At 37.9% G+C, this 19386-nt stretch overlaps 1 protein-coding gene across 1 annotated transcript in view; it reads left to right on the top strand.

The window, feature by feature from the left end:
* The window catches only part of LOC124631461, a 65025-nt gene that overhangs the window by 26060 nt on the left and 19579 nt on the right, over positions 1–19386 (top strand). Inside the window, exons 3-7 of the mRNA XM_047165860.1 lie at positions 1823–1910; positions 10364–10420; positions 17809–17930; positions 18050–18265; positions 18591–18749. Coding sequence (XP_047021816.1) covers positions 1823–1910; positions 10364–10420; positions 17809–17930; positions 18050–18265; positions 18591–18749 — 642 coding nt within the window. The remainder of the gene's footprint in view (positions 1–1822; positions 1911–10363; positions 10421–17808; positions 17931–18049; positions 18266–18590; positions 18750–19386) is intronic.

Genomic DNA, 19386 nt, shown 5'->3' on the forward strand with positions numbered 1-19386 from the left:
CCTGTCGAAAAATAAAGCTGCTATAATAAATCGAAACATTTGTGATTGGTATCAATCAATCAAGTGTTATTTTAATAATCGAACATAACGTTTAAAGTGGCCATAAATCATGCAAATGAATTCAAATACGTCTGTTTATTCAGTTAAATACAGGCCTCTTCAGGATATGTGTAACACATAAACGAATGTTATTGTTATAATTACGCACAAATTATATTTAATTCCTTTAAATGTCTTAATCTGAACTGCCAGTGAATTATATACAATTACATGAAATTGATACGATTGTGCGGGATGTTTCATGAGTTACCTGTAATTTAGGGATTTGTTTAATTGTTTATGTAAATCAAATCAAACATTATATTACGGCATCCAGTTATTTTTGCAATTAAGTTATTTACGAATTCCCTTCAGCTAAATTACGGAAAAAAATACGCAAAAAAATAATATAATGTATGTACCTAACTTATCAGAAGCGCGTACCCCCAAGTCTGCGGTTCAGTTTAATAACAAAAAAAAAATAGCCTATCTTCAGATCCCACTCCTCTTCTTTTACTCAACATACTGTTTTTTATGTAGTAAGTACAAAAACAAATAAAAGCTGATTATAATAGTCACGAACAAAAGACAAGCAGTTAATGTCAAATCCCATCATAAAATATAACAAACTTCATAAAACTGTCAACGGTGAGAAACGTAACTGTTTGCGAGAACTCCCATACATAATAGACGTTACTCATTTACATGTCTGTCGTAACTTTATAATTGTTTGGATGAAAAACTGGATTTTCTCAGCGCCATTAATTTCTGGGCTACAAAATATTTGGAAACTTAGTTCTTAATTTACGAGTATGAAAAGCAAAAAAAAAACATTGTCAAAAATAAAAATTTACATTTGTAATAATTCGCTTAACCTTCTTCGTTTTTATCGTTATTTTTTATATAATAATAAAGACAGTCACTAAAGAATAAACCTGTTTGCCTGACATACACACTTTTCTTGAAATAATGAAAACATGTACGCAGGTACGACAAGCAAAACAATAGAAACAAAGATTTTTGTTTAAAAATCATTATCAATTGTATAACAAAAGGCGTGTGCCATTCAACATTATTTCTATACCTGTGGCTTTCAATAAAATCGTATATCATCACTCGCATGATACTAAATCTAAGTCGGTATGACATTAATCTTGAATATTGTAATTGTAACTTGTAACAGAGTTGCGGGCTCAAGGCTCTGCAACAGATTGTAATCTAAATGTGAGGCTGTGATATCTTATACGTTACGTTCATATGTCACACAGTTGTTGTTGGTAAAAAATAAAGCATTATAACTTTGCTGAAAATAAAGTAATCATAAAATACTTACGAAACGAGCACCCACTTACTCGTATTTTTTATGTGATACGTAAAGGTAATTATTTTGATAATTTTAAATTTATAAGAGCTTATATTACAATATGTCATTTTACGGCACATATTAATGTCAAACGTATAAAAAACATCAACACGCGTACCACAACAAAGAAATCTTGGTTTGATGCTGAACCAAATATACACAGTATCAATTCACTGTAACCTTCGATGATATCCGTCTACCTATACGAACGGATATTTAAAATCATATAAACAAAGAGATATAACATTGTATACATAAAATTGATCTGGTGTACTTGAAGGCTTTTATCGTTATAATTATATGTATGAAGTTCTAAAGCATAGTCCTTCTTGTGAGCCACTTATTGGGGTACCTAATAATTTACAAAAAAAATATTTGCCATACTCTATCTATCTATTAACTAATGTTTGTATTCCTTAGCCGCAAGTCGGGGCAGTTCTCTGACGCGGGGGAGGAGCGCTCGCGCAGCCAGCATGACCTCAACAAGCAGCAGCGCTCCGCGTCGCTGGTGAGTACTATGCCTTATTTAAGTGTTTCGTTAGTGTTGGACGAATCGTGTAAGATTCATTTATATCACTATCTGAAAAATAAGTTTATTTTTACGTCGATCGATATTAAGTTCAGATGACAACCAAGGTGCAGCCAAGATTATCTTCTCATGAGGAAAATCCTTAAGGATCATAGAGACGAAACTTTACACAGTTCTGATACAGTTAAATGTCAGGATATTCATAATTATGTTTAAGCAAGTCTTTGGCTATACCTTAGACTTTCTAACAATATATTACTAATTGGTTACCAAAGGACCACTATTACTTTTAATTACGCTACTCCTTGCATTGCTAACCAAGCCTGCAATAAGGCGCTTCAGGTTCTCCATAATTTGAGCTCCAACTCAGGGTCTGTTCCGTTAGCCTAATGAACACTGCGATACACAGGAGATGAATCAGAAATACAAATGAAATAGTTTGCAATGCATGTCTGAAGAATATTTGATTCTGTTAAGCAGACTCTGAAACTCATTTTTTAAGGTTTCCGAAAACTTTCTACTGCATCATTGGCATTTACTGCTACACCCAAACACTTTATATTTAGCCATAATTTTCTTGCTCGTGATATGCTTTAGAAAAGTAATATCTACAGCGTATAATTTATTATCTCGTCGGCGTTTATGAAGTGTACCTGTACAGCAAAGCTTTGTTACCCAAAGAATGGTCCTTCTATGCGCAAGTACGTAGTGGCGTGTATTGTGTCTGTGGTGCGTAGGCGCACGGTGCACGCCCCCGGCGCGCGCGCCGCGATCGCATCGACGTAATTGACGGCTCGGACCGTACCGACCGCGGGCTTTGTGCTACACAACTGCGCTTTGATTGTTTAAATGAGGGTATTGTGATGGTGCTGTACTTACCTAGCATTAGCTCCGTAATGATAAACTAATGATTCGTTCTGCCTGGATGCTCCTATGACCTTTCTAGAATCATCATCTACCTAGCGTTTCTCAACTATGGTAGAGTTCCAGTCTAATGGGATGCAGCTCAGTTTGACTTGAGTGTTTGACATGGAGCGACAGCCCATTTGACCTGCTTAATCAAGCTATCCTACATAGGGTAGGACAACCAGTCGGTTGTCACACTTGATATTGAGCTAAATACCTATTCATGACCAACGAATCCAGTACGCCACACGAAAAACCTATTTCTTCACAATGTCAATGTGGCCGAACTTCATATTTTGTTCAGCCACGAACCATCCTTCGTTGTTCCATAATTTTGCTAAAGCTAAGATAAAATGGTACCTAATTGCGGCATTACGCATTCTTTACTTGTCAGCCTCAGGCTCTTTCAATACTTTTGCACCAGATCATTCTTCCACAATAGAACAGAAACTCTCTACGAGTACGTCTAACAGCAGCCGTCAGTGCAATCAAGATCGTCCGTCAGAATGTGCTAGTACTGTCCGGCGGGTCTGCCTGTCAAATGAAAGTGGAACAATAAACTCCCTTCGGTATTATGAGCGGTTACTATATAAACGATCTATTGACGGCTACTCCGCTCGTAAAGGATTTGATGCGGTGTTCTGTAATACTAGTGTATCGTATTGCTATTCGAGTAGTATGCTCGGTTGTGAACTACAAATGATTGGCTGTTTTGTTATCTGTGGTAGTATGTAAAGCTGTAAAAGATTTATTCCACAGGTACTTTCTTTTAGGCCATAATGTACCACGGGTTCATCAGGACTTCTAATCCTTGCTCTATATTATCATCGTCATTTTGTTTTTATTACTTTTTGTATCACTTGCCAATAAAACAAACGACAGCTCTGTATTGCGTTGACATTGAACACTTGTCCGGTGTCATAACAGCTTACTCGATGTCACATAACAACAGCTCGCATTAAACAACAATACAATAGTCACAGCAGTATGAATGACTACAATGACGAGTGACAGGCGCCCGCGCACGTGATGACGCGGCTGTGTGCGCGCATCATTGTGTACACACTCTCACTTTCAGCTGATAATTGTTGGATTTTGTTTGTAATGTCATCGATGAGATCAGTATAGGCTGCAGAATCGATTGATAAACAGTGTATTATTCTTGAAACCTTTCGTTTAACATTGCTTTAATTACCCAAAGGCATTGTTACATTACTTACGAATTATACAAATAAATCAAGTCAGATTAGCACTCAAGCTACATACTACATACCCTGCGGCCACTCTCACGCGGCACGGCTTTTTGCATTACCGTTCATAATATCCGTTGCGTTATATTATTTGTAATTAATCCTTTGTGCAAGTGCAGTTAGGTTGTCAGTTTATACGTATATGCAGTTGGTTCAAGCCGCGGGCACAATAGAGCAAATTATAGGACTTGTTATGTTGCATTACATCGACAAATTGTAATCGTCATCACGACATGAATATGCATTCTGGTGTGGGTTATTTTTGCCTAAATATTCAAGGCTTATTATATTTAATTTTATGCAACATAAACGGGCATTTAATTTTACGATAGGTAACATAAAAAGTTCGTCATAATATTGTCTAAGTACGGCAATTTCCTTGATGATCCCTCTAATTTCCCGAGTTAGAGGCACCGCTTAGGAGAGGCGATAAAGCCGGAGATTTGTGGCTTCGTAAAACGAGTAGTAATTAAAGCTATCGCCCCCGGACAGCTCTAACAGCTTAACAGCAGTAATGGCTTGTTTACACCGTGTAATCATGCTGCAATCGCAAACTGATGCTGACTCAGGCGGCTAGGGCTGCCAATAGCTCCTAGGTGAGGTCTGAGAGCACATTTAATACGGATAAATAAAAAGTGTTATAGAATCGTCTGTGATTCTTTAACAATTTGGGAATCATTAAGAGTACCTTAATTTACATCAACCTTCATAATCCTCAAGATATATCTAATAATTAAATATTGTGATTATAATTGTATGTGTTCCTCAATAAACAGCTGAAGTTTATTTAGACATTCACATTATTTTTGTATGAAAATAGATGACACCCTGTCCGGTAGGCAATAAAGTTAACTCAGGACGTAGACTAGTCGACTAGTTTGCAATAAATCATAGTTATAAAATGTTTTATTAATAATGCAATTATCCTATTGCTTATAAAATAAAATACATACATACAGTTATAAATGCATATAATAATTGTAGACAAGATTGAAGACTGTAAAGGCAAACCGGCAATTGCAATCTGATATCACTCCATTACAAGGCACATAATAGCTTTGTCATAATAACGTCAATTAATTGTTTATCTACACTACACTTAGTTATATCTATCTATGACATAATTGGCTAATTATTAAACAGCTACAACTTAAGATAGTTATTTCACAAGCTTTCCATATCAAATAAGCGTAACTGATCAGCCCTAGTTGGCCGTCACAATGCGCATACGCAGTGCATGTAGCGCCCACGCGCGTGTTGCAAACGTGTCGAGATCATACATCACGTTCAGTTGGTGATTAATTGTGTAAAGCTAGGATATCAGCGGTGATGTGAGTGGAACTTGTGGGGAAGAGAAGACTCCATGTTGAATACGGATGGGGATAGTTATAGCGTTTTAAATTTTCACAAAAATTTGACTTATCAAAAACATTTATAAAATACCCGGAGTATTTTTTCGTTATTGATCAATACTCTACAAATCCTAAAACGTTCGGAAATCTTTTCAGAACAGATTTGATAGATCAGAATAATGATTTTCTTGCAACAACCAAAATTGGACCTATATAACAAAATACCTACTGCAAAACAAACTCGAACCCCTAACTACTTACATTTTACAATGCTCAATATTTCTTGGCAACACTTACACAACCAGAACATGTAGTTCTCCTAACATACGAGGTGTGGGCGTGTCCATCTGTCCGTCACTGAGTACCGGCGGTGTTTGTCTAGATCGCAGCTTCCTCCAACATTACTGCGCTATTAGTTGCTAACTGCCTGAATTACAGTGATAGCTCGACTCTTTGATAGGCTAACTAGACTTATTTTTATTTAAGTTTATATATTATTCTAGATGTGTGATTATACATAATTGCTGTGGTGATTAAGTTATAGTTAATTTGAGTGCATTCGAATTTTCAAGCTCTTAGATACATATACATACGAGTTAGGGCAGCAGTTTCTGAATTGTCCAAATTAGTTCAGCATATGCAACTGCATGACTAACAAAGCAATATAAGATTTCATAAAGTCGAAAATGCTATAGTTGTATTATCTATATTTGCTCACTTATTTCTGCCTGACTACTATAAACCAATTCCACATCCAACGACACAAGTAACAGTAGCAAGTATTTCACACAACGCCGCACTCGTGACTGTTGCGAAGGCAATGCTCATGATTGATCATTAACTTCAAACCAAACATACTTCGTTAAACATTTACCTTATAAGCGCACGATTTCTAAACTCATTACACGAGAAAAAATCTCATTACGGAATTAAAAAACAAAGTCTTTAATGGTGTAAGTATCGTTTAGATCCGGAAGCGAGCGCGATTCTTCAAATGTTTCGGAGAATATGAGGGAAACGTCCACCGTGATGGACGCCAATTAACATTCCTCTCGGATGCCGCGTGATCTGTAAATATGAAATAAATAGACTGTGTCAATCATCATAGTATGGCACTAGTGTGGGAAACCGTTCGGCGTTTAGAAGTAGTGGTTTGAAGGTTTGTAGATATGTAAAGAATTTATTGATTATAGGAGAAGGATGTTTACAATTTACTCATTCAGGTTTTCTCGACGTAGAAGAGACACTTCAAATGAAATATTTCTATAAACTAGAAACTTTAAGTTGGTATTTTCATTCTATAAAAAAGACAATTGAACTGAATTTGTCAGCGCATATCAAGTGTATCTTCATCCAGTTTGCTTGCCAACTAATTTTAAAAAGTAAATAATATTCACCTTATGTGTAATTTTCTTTCTTTACTTTAACCAACGTAGTATTAGCAGTGACAGACTGATTACTACACTACACTACGTACAACATTATTAATGGTTGTTCTAGTACAAATAAGGACCACCCGTGAGGTGTGTTGTGACACCTAACAGGTAAATTACTTACTGCAGGACAAGCGTCTGTGCTCCTCACTGTAATTATCGCCGTGTTTATGAAAGCAAGTGTAACGTGAAACTTCAAGCAAATGTACCGTCGCGCTCCACAACCGATGTAGGAAGCCTGTTTAGCTGTAAATAGGGATAATTTGTGCTTTAGCAAACTGACAATTAATGCAAATTGAAATAATTTTACTTCCTGATTTTTAGGTCTCATTAATATGAATTAGTTTGAGCCAGTAATCCTCTTGGAGTTTAAAGTACCGTTGATTCTTTTAATACGCACAGAGAACTATCACAGGCGTAACACTTATCAGTCATTTTATGGTTCATCTAGTTATTAATGAAATTTTAATTTAATTTGATCAGTTAATGGAGCCTTGTCACACGGCCTTACGCAATCATGACCGGTTGTGAAATAACATCGGCCTTAATAATATGTTACAGATCCAAAATAAACAAACTTTCTTATTATTTACGTAAGAAAATCTACAAAGAAGGAAGTACTCAACGAGCTTATTAGTGTGACTTATTAATGTGCTCTATAATTAACACAGAGAGAGAGAGTGCATAATTTCGTAATAACCCAAAAAAATATTCAAGCCAAATTGGTGTTCTTCTGTAGAAAGTCTGAGAAAATGTACTTAAAATCTAAACAATTTTTATCAAGGGAACACTGATTGAGTATTTCATACACGATGCCCTTCAAATAAAACTTGTCTCTAATCAACCTATGCCACAGATTTACCAATTAGTTTTTTATCCTCCTTTCTTTCCTATCCCGTGATTATCCCTTCAACAATTTCTAAGCCAAACTACAAAAACCCTTCTATTCTTACACAAAGAGAGACAAGCATTAACCGCCGAAGCCTCCAACGGGTACGAGCCGGTATATTATTCAGGAGGGCTATAAAAGGCTGCGCCATAAAGTATGGGATGCTGAGCAGCACGTCATGGGGTGAACAATGCGCTGCTCACGTGAAATCTGACAGCGATGCGCGATGTGAAATAGAAAGCCGCGGCGTGCGCTTGCGCTGGTGAGGGGTTGGTCTCACTGTTACCGGGTAGCGATTTTGATTTTAATCATCCCTGTGTCATCTTAAGAACAGTTTATCGGTTTTTCAAGATACAGGAATGGGTTGACAATATTTAAGTTAATATTATCGTCAGTCGAAGTGAAAACAATTCGATTAAGCAAAAGTCTCGTTACTGCTATATTATAGGTTTTGGCTTCCATTTTAACTGTAAGAAAAGCTTTTTTAATTCTTTAATTTTTCATTCACTTTTACTCTATATTATACATATAATAGGACATCATGTAAAATGCTGAGGAACTGGCGCAATAAATATAAACCGCCGATTCTATAGAACATACCTACAATTATCGCTTATAGTAAGACCTCACGCGCCAGCTGTCAGGCAGCGCTGCTGATAATCTTCATAATGAAGCGCGTGCGCCGACAGTTGTGCAGCCAAGCTAATAGTGCTAACTATGCGCAGGGGGAGGGAAAGGTTAATAAGTAAGGTTAAAGAAGATGGTCAGGTTTAAGCAAGTCTTTGTAGAATAGCTATTGATAATAATACATAATTGAAGCGTAAGTATATAATCGGGTACAGTTAAAACCTATTCGTTGGACTCCACAATTATTTTATTGATAATTTCATATCTAGTAATTATTTAATATAATAATTACAAAATTTTATTAATCTTAGCATTATTCCTTTAAAATAATGGCATGGTGTTCCTTACAACGCTTAACAGTTATATGACCACATTTTGCAAACAATTATTGACATTAAAAGCGCTGGAAATACATTTACGGCATAACAGTATTTTACCTTCATATAAATACAATGAGTTATTCTAACGGCCTCATCGAACAACATCATAAACTCAGCCATGCATTCACCTTTACCCAAATACTTCGGCATCACGCCTCCTTCTCTCCTCCGCCTCCCTCTTGCCCGCTACGTATTGGACCTCCCTCCACACCCCGCACGCTTTCGCAGGAAGATATGCAAATAATAACCGTTATATAATCAGATGTATCAATAACATGCAGAAAAACGACTCTACTCTGATTTTGCAAATAAATCTATATTTACCTTTAGAGTTATTAAATAAATCAATATAGATTCCGCATACGTGTAGTCACAGGGTCATACAACGACAATTTGCATAAAATGTGCACTACACACACAAATAATAGCTCACACATACTCTCATGAAAAAAAAATGTCCCACAATCCTTTAACACCTGAAACATTCTTTCAAAGGGAATTTAAGCATCACCATTATTAGCTGTTATCTACTTTAAAAAGAACGATATAATCATTACATCTGACACTGGCAAAAACCTTGCGAATTCTAACCCACACCTCATTCTCAACAGTCGTATAAACTAGCTCTTCTGTAAATACGTCACAGGTTTAGGGCACACGTGCGCGCGCGCATCGATCGTGATCAGCGCCCGACTGGCGGCGTCATACATTATACATACGAGTTATCAGCCAGCTGGCGTTGTGGCTGCACGATGTATAGTCGAATAATTCATGCTGCTGATTCATGAAAAGGAATTCTAATTTTAGGAAGTTTTTGACGGTACAAAAGCAGGAAAAGGCAGATAAGGGAACATCGTTGTCCTCAAAATGATGATGATGTCCTCCTAGCCGATTATCGGCTACGGCGGCTGTTCTCATGTAAGGAGATTAGCCAACTACGCAGGACGTATTATAGTGCACGAGCATTTGCGCAGACACAGGTGCACTCACTATTCCTTAACTCTCATAGCCCGATGGGACGGTAATCCGACACGACCGGAGAGAGATCAGGCGCAGGACCGACATTTACGTGCTCTCCGATGCACGGATGTATCAATCACCAGCTTCCAGGCTCCGGGCTGCTTTGTGAAAGTCTTCTAAAACCCACAAAGCGATTTCGGCCCGACTCGGGAATCGAACCCGAGACCTCGTGCTCAGCAGCCGCACTTACGACAGCTAGACCAACGAGGCACCAAACCTCCTCCTCAAAATATAACAATAGCTAGAATACAGTAACCCACCCTTAGTTGTATCCTATGTGAACCTAAATCAAAGTTCCTACCTTCCTACCTGTTGCTTTTAATATACTTCTGATGACTGACTGGACTCTTAATAAGACATTATTACATAATCACCCTTTTTTCAACGTGTTTTACATATATTTTGGATCATTTAAGTATATTCAACAGATCTAATACTTTCCTCGCAATTCAATAATATGAACTTTAAATCAACGTAATGACTTTTGTTCATCTTATCTTTATAATTTAAACTAGAATTTAAGACTCCTTATCAAACCTTGTATACAAAAACTAAATAATATACGATTGTTTCAGCAAACCCTGGAGGCGGGCGGCGGCGGCGTCGCCAACCTCGAGAGCCTGGAGGCCAAGGTCAGTGACCCCTGCACTCTCACGCCGGAAGCGAATGTAGAGCAGGCGAGACTTACGTCATCACTAAACTAGCCCCTGTACAAAATTTATACAAATAAGAATCTTCATTTCTTTAATTTTAGTGATTTTTAGCCTCTTTCTCTTTAAAAATTTAATTGCTAGACTTTTTTGTGTTGTGCAAATTAGACCAATTGAAATTGTTGTTCACGGAAGGCACTAAATCGCATACTACTTTTTGCGAAGTCAACGAAGCGCATGTGACAAACCCAATAAAACTAAGTTACATCTTTGAGTAATTTACGACTTGATTCAATTAGAGAAAATGGCCACAATATATACACAAATATGTTGAGAAAAACCCATAACATTAACGGCCAAGAAATTATGGTCCATGACTCTATAAAAAATATTAATTACAGCAGCTACTGGACTGCATCGATTCTTAGAACACTTTCACACATCTGAGAAAGTCACATATACATATACGAGCTATATGTAATACTAGCTTTTGCCCGCGGCTTCGCTCGCGTTAAGAAGTATTATTATTAATTAGGTATGGTTTTTGCGGCTTTACTTTTGTTTAGCGTGTGTAAAAAATTAGGGCCTACAAAACTTCTTTGTACACAATATTCTTTACTAATAGACCGTTTCTATAAACTTCAAACTTAAATGGGAATATTAATCCTGCTGCTATTAGTTCACACAATCCGCCATAAGTAGCATTTTTCATCATATCAGCAAAATATTCGTCAGGTGTTACATAGTTATCACCATTCCTGTCGTGGGTCATAATTGAAAACTTGCTCCAGTCATTAACCACATATTTGACAATTTCTGTACGCACCTCCATTGCTCTGTCTTGTGTTCCGTACATTAAATAAGAGAGAGCACGAAACAAACATGCACCGTCACCAACAATAGGGACGACAGTACATTCTTCAACTTCTCCATTAACGTTTAGATTTTCTTTAGCCATTTTAAAAAAAGTCTAACCAACAAAACCTAAACTTAAACCAAACGAAAACAAATCAAATGCCAAATACAACGCAGTCTATGACCAAAACGACTAACCAAAACAAAATGCCAAGAAAAGAACCGTCAAATATAATCCGCTAGAAATATTTATGTTTATTATGTCAGTGAGGAAGGCAATCCGCAGCAACCAAACAAACAGATTACCTACAGTTCAGTTCGAAGGTAATTAACTGGCGGAGAATCTTAACACCGCGATTCAGAAATGAGACGAAAATGCACAGCGCCATCTAATAGCGGTAGGCAGAACTTCTCAACATTTAGAACTAAACATTATTTTGTTCGTTCCATTACGTACTGATAGGTTCAAACTAATACATTTTACATCCTTCATCATCCCTTATTTTATCACCCGTGGGGGTTGAATGGGGGTTGAATTAATCAAAATCGTATTTAAGCGAACGTCATCATAAAATTCTGATTCGTCATCAGGACTTCTTCATAAAATCTAAGAAGATGTATACAAACTTTTATCCCCTATTTTATCCCCTTAGGGATGGAATTTATCAAAATCCTTTTTTTAAGGGTTGCCTACGCCATAGTAGCTTTATGCATGCAAAGTCTCAGTCCGATCGGTTTAAAATTGACAAAGTTTCATACAAACTTTCATCCCCTATTTTATCCCCTTGGGGGTAGAATTGATCAAAATCCTTTCTTAGCGGATGCCTACGTCATAACATCTACCTGCATGCCAAATTTCAGCCCGATCCGTCCAGTGGTTTCAGCTGTGCGTTGATAGATCACTATGTCAGTCAGTCAGTCAGTCAGTCACCTTTGAGTTTTATATATTTAGATATTATACATAGTGATTAAAACCGCTTTAATCAGTAGAAGTTGAAACTTTCAATTTCCGTTGCGTCGTACAAAAGACATCAACGCACGCAGCTGGCTCGCGTGGTAATTACAAAGTGATTTCATAGGAAGCCATAAATTGTTTAATTTAAAGCAGATTAACATTTCATATATATTAATAATTGCGGGGTTTGTTGCTTTATATTAAGTAGTAACTTGATAACATTATACATGTTTATTTAGGATTTCTATCCGGGATCAGTGGTTCGGAAATGCGTAGGCTGAAGATCAATTAAAACTTATAACTTATGCAGCTCTCAACAAATAATTGAATTCGCTGACAGATAGTGTCGCTCGGCAGCATCCGTAAGATAAACGTTAGGATTAATATTAACTGCTTGGATTTATCGAGTGTCGGCCATCGCTCGCTGCATGGCATTGCGCATGATTTGCATCTACACACATACATACATACAGCTTCCTGGAGTATGATGCGGGGCTCGTACGGTATCCACGTGTAAGGGATTATATGTGTGTGGTTTAATTTATTGAATGTTCAAGTAATTATAATTGATATGCCGGTTATAGTGATGAATGGATCGGGAAGTTAGTTACTTTTCAAAGGGTTAAATGCTTGCGCACTTTGTTGCTCTTAGCAATTTCACTTTGTAATTTAACGACTTTTAAGTTTGATTTCAAGTAAAAACTTATTTCCGTCTCCAAAAACCTGATTTTGGAATATCCAAAGACGGATTTATAGTTTTTGGCTTAGCTCTTTCTCGCGTTTTCACCTACGTGCCGGGAAAAACTTTTTGCGCCTGGATAAGATTTAACCTATGTATCCTAATTGAAATCATTCATTAAGTCATTGTAATGTTGAAATCATTTTTAGAAACGGCCCCTCAAGTCAGTAGATTTTTCATTACATACTACAGCCTTATAATCCATCGCCTACCTCTATATTACAATAGTGTAAAAATCTTGTTTCACCGCCACAATACATATCTAAGGACAAACATATAACTGCTACAGACACTAGTACACTATCACCTACAGACAGTTGCGACAATTAGTCGTGCGTGCGACAGGCCGACACGCGCGACACGACGCGGCTGATACACGGCGCGGCGCTGCGGGCTGATTAGCCGTGTAATTAAGATCGGCTGATTAACACGCACTGCGACGAGTAGGGAAGTTAGGAGTTATATTGTATACGGGTAATAGGTACTGTGTTAGAAGTAATACATACAAGATAGTATCGGAATTTACAAAGGAATGCATTTACAGGTATATAAAAGCTACTTTAACTTTGATTAAAAAGGTTTGGAAACCATTTTAGTCACAAGGTTTGGTTTCTAGGTCCGAATAGCTTTGTGAATTTTAGATACTTTTACAAAGCAGCCCGGTGTCTTGAAGTAACGGTGTGATACCTCTGTGTCCGTGAGGACATGTTATGTTGGCGTTCCCAAATGCTCAATACACAAGTCCATGTCGGAGGAAGTCAGGCGGATTTCAGGACTATTATTAAACCTTCGATAAGAAAAAGAATTATAATCATTTTAAAACCCTACTCTATAATATTAACCACGATCGTAAAAGTGCACCTGTACAAATAGTAGATACATATTATTAACCGCCTGCGGGACAAACAGAACTTACATACAGCCTGCAGTGAAGGCGGGGTGGAGGCTTTGTAATCGCCGGCGCATGATGCTCGCGCACCCTTGCAATGAAAGTGACGACGACTGGTGCTGACTGCGTGCCCGCCGGCGTGTGCGAGGATATTGATGGCTACAGCGAAATATAAAGCTGTAGCATTAATTACAACTGTTGTGAAATTAAGCTCTGGCCATCTGCAATACGATACTAACATACACTCACAAATATTATTATTCAACATCTATTATTGTTTATATTTTTCTAACCAAAAGGGCTAGTTTCATGTTACCAGACAACTACCGATTTGGATGACATTTGGCACGAACAATAATTAATTTCGTGAAACATTAATAATCCCGCCAAAGTTACCTCAATTTGTAATATGAGCAGACAATGTCACGTTCAGCAGCAGATATTTCATGTAAATAGTAGCAATCACTTTTTTACCCAGTTATATTTTTACAATATAGAAAGCAAATACCTACATAATGTTACTCACTATTATAGACAGTTGCACACGACTTAGCTGCACACAACATCTTCACTCCCGAACATTTACATATACACCTAAAAACAACGAACAGACAGACATACAATCAGCATTCGTTCGAGTATCATAGTAATCTCGCATTAAGGGAGCTCGCATGCATGCATGTGTAATTGCAGATCCGCACATAGAGAACAAAATGACTAGTGGAGGTGCCATAACGAAAAATTTATTCGCCCTTTCACACCTTTGGATCCCGTCTTTTTTTGAAATACCAAAAATCGTTCATAGATGTCTCAAAGAACCCCAACGCTTCCTCAGTTCAATCGTAACTGACCGTACTAGACCACACCATAATTGAGCTAGAAGAAGGCACCTGACCTACATGCATTATAGCATCTCCGCTCATCTTTCCTTACTCCGTGGCCCCGCATATGCAATTACTCGCCAATTTATTGTCAGCAATAGTGTTTGCATTTTATCGTCGCATCTGACTGTCATTGAGACGACTATCTGCTGTCCCTTTCTCTTTTTATTCAATAGCAAGAGAGTGAAAGAGATAGTGGATGTTTTTGTAGTGGATGTTTAAGTGAAATAGTGGGCGGTAATTTAATCCCTATGATGTTAATGTCAGGAATGTGGTGCTATCGAGATTGTCAATGTAGCTTATGTGATCAGCTGATAATAGTTAGTAGGAAAGCCTTTAACGGCTAAATCTCTTATGCTATAACTTATGGAATTATACTATTGCAAAAGATTGACAAATCTCCTTGATTAAAAGCCAAGATTTTTACATCCTTTTGATTTCTTAGGCGGTCATATCATATTTATTTTTTATCTGTTCTTGAAGCCCACCATGGTATCAGATCGGCTCGCTTTCAATTATTCAATTAGTTATGCGATGCGCGGCCTGCGCAGACGCAGCTTTTTGTCCACAATCGATTATACTCGATTCATTATAATCCGGTATCGATTTCGCGCCCGACATTTATTGAATTAGTATCAATTTTATTTATTTTTAATGTTCATATTTTAATGTGTTTTGTAACTCAAGTACAAGGGAAATGAATTGAATTACATTTATTAATGTCTGATATTTGTTTGAACTTGGGATATTGTTATAGCACTAATAAAAGCTTTTGTCTATCCTGTACATAAAAAAGATCATGATTATCTTAAGAATTAGCCGATTCGTAAAGCTTTACAAAACGCCAAATTACATTACAAAACTTCCCTTTCATATCTTCAGAAAATCTTGCGATTAAGAATTTCTAACAGCACACATCAAGTTCATTACCCTACATAAAAACAATGGCCTGGATGTCCCAACTTCTTCATACAATATTCAATCGTAGCGAAGATCTGCTTATCGAAGGCTGTGTATCGTATGAGCCGGTAATTTGTGAGAAAAAAGGGCGGCATACAGTTGCAGTGCGCCGGCGTACAATGGCTGGGAACTCCGTGGTCGCCGGCTATAAATATAACCTGCGCTGTAAATATAGACACGCATCTAAGGAAGCAACTTGCGTGTTGTGGGGAAATAAACTGTAAACAAATGCCTCCTTTTATGTGTGTTGGGTAGATACGTGTACTTGCACGTTCTATTTCCTCGCAAAGTTAGTAACTTAGTCACCTCTATACATTCTTGTAATGAATGAAAAATATAGATAGTTCTAAACAGCCGAGTCGCTATTCATTTTGTTTTTATATTTTCTTTAAATAACGTTTAGAGTTACCTTAATTTTAGTGTCTACAAAACGGAACCATCAAAGGGCCATAAGCCATAAGAACCATTGCAAACAATTCTTGTCTGACAGACATTCAAAATTCATATCAGGTCCTAACGCTGCGTGCACGCAATCCATAGCATTAATCGGTGCGAGATCGTTCTGCGCATGCGTGTGTCGCGCACATTCCCACCGGCTGATGATCTTCATCATCTAACACAAGTAGTTGTTATTAAAATCTCCCTCAGGGATCTGTATAATCTAAGGAGTATAAAATATTGAGGTGTGATAACGTGCAGCTAATTACAGATGCCTAGAGATGCTGTAAAACAGATGTTTCTCTACAATGGTGTGATAATAGCAATTTTCTTTGATCTTCTTGCGACATGCAGATGGTTACATTTTTTAGATCGAATCGATTAAGTTCGTCTACTATTTGCAAGACGGATTTGTGAATGTCAATCGGGAAAAAAGAACTACGTCAAGCAATAAGTGCATGCACGTATTTCGCAGGGTACTTACTTATATAACCAAAAACAATTGAAACCATATATCCAATATCTTCACTCCCTCTAAAGTTTGTCTAAGTACCAACTTATTCTTTAAAATAAGCTGTCAAGTCTTTGTCAGTCTCACACTTGAAACAGAGTCCGCCGTGTGGAACGAAGCGTGCGCGCGCGCAGGAAGTGGCCGTACGACTCCAACGCACCAGACCTTTGTAATATACTACCTACTACAAAGTTTTAATAGGAAAACTGGCAGAGGCTTTACATGTATTAAATTAAAGCTAAACTGAAATATAAAATAACTATGTAACGACGACTTAATGTCCCTGTTTTACCACTGAACATTAAAATGATGTTTATCTACACATTAAATGTTGTATGACGGATAACATAACGTAACTAACGTTATACGCAAGTTCGTTAACGAAGACTCAAGTATGTGCTCAATTTACTATCGAAATAAACTATCTGTAGCGACAAGTCCAAGCAATAAACTTCAAAATAATTATGAACACATAAAACGAACTAACAACGGTAAAGTCTATCTATCCATTTTAGTGTCATTCATGACCCAAATGAATAATCTGGAAATAAAGTCATAGTAAGAAACCTCTCAATTAACATAGACGAACGACTTCCAACTTGCACGTAACTTAGACATTCAATTTAAACATAAGTTAGCAAGTCTGTTTAATTAAGTCGCTGAAGCCGAATGATGTACAGTCTGAACATAAAATGTGTTGAATGACTGAACAAATAAACGTAAGTCGTACGTACCGCGCCGACATTTGTTTAGCCGCATGTCTTACCCGAGTTATGGGAGTTGGCGACGGTTACTGCATTATGGCGGAAAGTGGCAGGAAGGCTCAGTTGTAGGCATATTTTACCTCATGCCTAGACAATGGACAGCTTCATAATTAAGGAATAACAGTTTGTTTGTTTACGCGCGGAATGCACTTGGACTTCTTGCAGGATGTCTTAATAGACTATTCTTAAACACTCATGACATACATATACATATTATCCGACGCAGGCATACATTCATTAAACATACTACGACTATGTAGAGACAACCATTTTCCTGTATATATAAGTAGTGTTTTAAACCTAATAACAAAAGTACACGCGAAAGTTTTATTTATTAGGTTTAATAAATAAAATAAATATAGTAGTGTTTTTACATAGATGGCGAGTATCGAGGTATCGCTGGCGGGGTCCCGGAGGCGCAGCGCGGGCGCACGTGACGTCACGCGAGAGTTAGACGCACTGCGCACCGCCCTCACTGACAAGGATACTCTTATACAAAGGTACACATATTCAAAAGAAGAACTTTTTTGGAAGGATAACAAAATAATTCCTTTCAATTCCAGAATTTTTATATTGAAAAATATACAACTAAATATTGCCCTATTTTATTTCATAACAGCCTAAAAAAGCAGCTAAGCGCATCTCTAAGCGCGGCCCGCCTAGCGTCTCCTACTGCATCCCGCGCCAGCAGCCACGAGGAGCAGGCATCAGCCCTATCGGCCGAGGAACGAAGAGCCCTGGATGAGCGCGCCAACGCCGTGCGAGCTGACCTGGACGCCAGGAAGGCGAACATCCAAGAGTTGAGGAGAAGGCTCGAGAAGACACATGTTACCGAGTAAGTTGTTCGAAGTTCAATGTGGAAACGAGGCCAAACGATTAAATTGCCTTGTATTCTGAGGATAATACTCCAGAGAGGATGACGGAAAGTTAACTAATATAAAAAAATATAAAAACAAGGACTTCTGTGCTTGCCACATTAATTAAAGCATCATTGGCCACGAAGCATCTATGACAGATGATTGTATCGATACTTGTATGTGGGGTTTTACTGCCGCAAGCATTTATTTTTATGGCTGAATAGACCAATAGCAGGACGATATTTACACAAGCAAAAGCGGTCTTCTTCCACCTCCATTTTGACAAGTCCATCTCCTCCGCAGCAACATCGACACGCGCATCCAGCAAGCGGAGCTGCAGTACAAGCTGGGCCGCGAGGAGCTGGAGCTGCTGACGCTGAGCGAGCAGGCGCGCGCGCTGGCGCAGCTCATCGAGCAGGCCGACGCCGCCGCCACCAGGAACCACCGCGCCACCATGTACAGGTAACTAGAACTGTAGAGCATGCAGTCATCTCCTCCGCAGCAATATCGACACGCGACACACACCATAATTCTGGAACAGGATAAGGGCATCGAAAACTCATTTTTAGGGCCCCGAAAACCCTTTTTATTGATTGCCGTCTCATCGGGCTATGATGTCTGCGCAAATGCTTGGGCACTATAATATGACCTGCACAGTTGGCTTATCTCCTTACACAACACACAACACTCCTCCGTACAGCCTCCGTAGCCGATAATCAGCTAGAAGGACATCACTAGATCACTAGAGGGTATCCCTTCTTGCGAGTCCAAAAAGAGTCCAGGATCAGCATAAGAAAGCTTTATACGTTATTTTCATCCCACCATCTCGGAAAGAGTAGTTTTACCCTTTGATATCTGAGCGCAAAAGCCGTTTTTATCCTCTAGAGCGGCAAAGTGATTTGAATTTAGAACATCGTGTGCAATACTCCATTTTTGACAATCTTGATAAGACTTTTCAAACAAATAAAATACTGCTTAAAATAATTATTCAATTAATTAAGTCATTTTTATTATTGTTTTTACATAGATTTTTAACATCGTTTCATTTTTAAACTTAGTTTTCAAATAAATGAACTTTAATAGGTACTGCTTTTTAATT

Source organism: Helicoverpa zea, chromosome 6 (assembly GCF_022581195.2).
Source record: "Helicoverpa zea isolate HzStark_Cry1AcR chromosome 6, ilHelZeax1.1, whole genome shotgun sequence".
Taxonomy (NCBI): Eukaryota; Metazoa; Arthropoda; class Insecta; order Lepidoptera; family Noctuidae; genus Helicoverpa; species Helicoverpa zea.